Here is a 2000-nt window from a genome sequence, read left to right as displayed (position 1 = left end):
AAAAAAAAAAAAAAAAAAAAAAAAAAAAGACAAGGTGAAGGTCAGGCCATATTGCCCCAGAGGGCAGCCTGATAATCCTCCCTCTCCTCTGCCTTCATCTTGCTCATTCTGTGCTCATTCATATTTCTGAACCTCTTGCTTTTGTTCTCTCTTCTAGATGATATCAGTGGGACGCTGCCTACATCTGTCCTTGTGGCTCCGATGGGGTCTTCCTTGCAGTCTTTCCCCCTACCTCCGCCTCCTCCACCCCATGCCCCAGGTTAGCTTAGTTTAGAGGCAAAACTTGTAAGAGTTGGGAGTACAAAGTAATACTTTGTACGTTTGAAGGATGGGAGAAATCTATTTATGGAAATAACAACTCTGAGAAAGCGTAAATCTTTTCCCGCTGGCTGGACCAGAACTCCTTGGAAATGAGGCCAAGAACTGGTTTTTCTAACCCATTTTCTTTATGGAGGTGAATCTGATTTTTGTTAGGGATAAAATACTATTGAATTTTTCATCTCTTTGCTGCTGAGACTGTTTTGCAATTCTTGAGTAGATACCACTTGACAAATTGCCTTCATTTCAGATAGAGAGGAAATTTAATATGTTGCTGGTTTTCAAAGTTCTTTGGTGTTTCTGAGCTTTTAGTATTTACTGCAGCCTTGTAAATAAGTACCAAGCATTTAGTAGCTCATACGTGCTTTGCCAGCCTCCAGTACCCAAGGAATAAAATGAATGAAATCGGCATTCTTTTCTACTTGCCTGGCAAAATCATTACTCTTCTGGGCAAGTCAGTGAGTCACTATTTCCAAGGCTGCTTTACCGGCACTTCACTTCGAGGTGGGAGAAGTTGGAATCGCTCTAGGCTGGCGAAGCCCCTGAAGTAGTCACCTTAGTCAGGTTAGTGAGCAGCTCCCTTACCTGTTGCCTGGGGTTAAATGCCCCCCGCCCATCCTTCACAGCTTACACGAGCCCACACAGCTTTTTGTTCCAGTCCATCCAGCTCTTTTCCACTGCTTTGGCTTTCACCCTTTCCCAGCTTAGCTTCTAATGCCTTGCCCCTCTTCAGTTAGCAGCTCTGTTTGAGGGGAGGGTATACTTGTGGTTGGGAGCAATGAGGGTAAACAAGTGACCACCGTTCTCTTGCCCTGCAGATGCGTTTCCCCGGATTGCTCCTATCCGAGCAGCTGAATCCCTGCACAGCCAGCCCCCTCAGCACCTCCAGTGTCCTCTCTACCGTCCTGACTCGAGCAGCTTTGCGGCCAGCCTTCGAGAGCTGGAGAAGGTAAGTGGCGCCTGAGGACTGGCAGCTCTCACCTCTCCTCCCACCTGTCGAATTCTGTACCCGAGCTCTCCTTTATTGTTTGTAGAGGAAGAGTCGTTTCCCTGCCTCCATATTTACAGCGACAAAGCTGTATGCTATTTTTATTAATTCCATAAGAGATATAATAAAATTGAATTTTGGGGGAAAAATTTTTAACATGAACTTTCAGAAAGGTGGTGGAGAAATGTTCACGTAGTCTAACCTGATTTTATAGATAGATTAGCTGACCCAGTGCTCTCTGCCCTTCTTTGTGGAGTCCTTGGTAATGGAATTGTAGAAATAGTCTTCTTTTACTTTGGAGGACTAAAAGTATCATGAGCCTGATGTTCATTGCTAGTGGTTGAGACACTTGTAGCAGCTTTTACTTATTGAAATGTTTTGGAGAATGGGGGGGGTGGTTCTCCCATGGTAAGATCAATTGTGCTGAAAACTTTTACATTTCTGTTTTAACTTCTTGACTGCTTCTTGTCTTTCAAAGTGTGGTTGGTATTGGGGGCCAATGAATTGGGAAGATGCAGAGATGAAGCTGAAAGGGAAGCCAGATGGTTCTTTCCTGGTACGAGACAGTTCTGATCCTCGTTACATCCTGAGCCTCAGTTTCCGATCACAGGGTATCACCCACCACACTAGAATGGAGCACTACAGAGGTAAGAGATGCTGGTGGGATTTTTTTGTTTGGTTTTTTTTTTTTTTT

General features: G+C 44.5%; 1 protein-coding gene across 1 annotated transcript; it reads left to right on the top strand.

Annotated features, from left to right (window-relative positions):
* Positions 1-157: 157 nt before the first annotated feature.
* On the top strand, positions 158-1953 carry LOC103584166 (suppressor of cytokine signaling 7-like; the record flags this gene model as incomplete). The annotated part of the gene is made up of 3 exons (XM_008565271.1): positions 158-259; positions 1137-1267; positions 1785-1953. Coding segments are annotated over 3 exons (402 nt in total), but the record flags the coding sequence as incomplete, so codon positions are not given.
* Between the last annotated feature and the right edge of the window lie 47 nt (positions 1954-2000).

The sequence above is a fragment of the Galeopterus variegatus genome, unplaced genomic scaffold, assembly GCF_000696425.1.
Source record: "Galeopterus variegatus unplaced genomic scaffold, G_variegatus-3.0.2 Scaffold46041, whole genome shotgun sequence".
Lineage (NCBI taxonomy): Eukaryota > Metazoa > Chordata > Mammalia > Dermoptera > Cynocephalidae > Galeopterus > Galeopterus variegatus.
The sequence above is the reverse complement of the archived record's forward strand: the minus strand, read 5'-3'. Positions and strand labels throughout refer to the sequence as shown.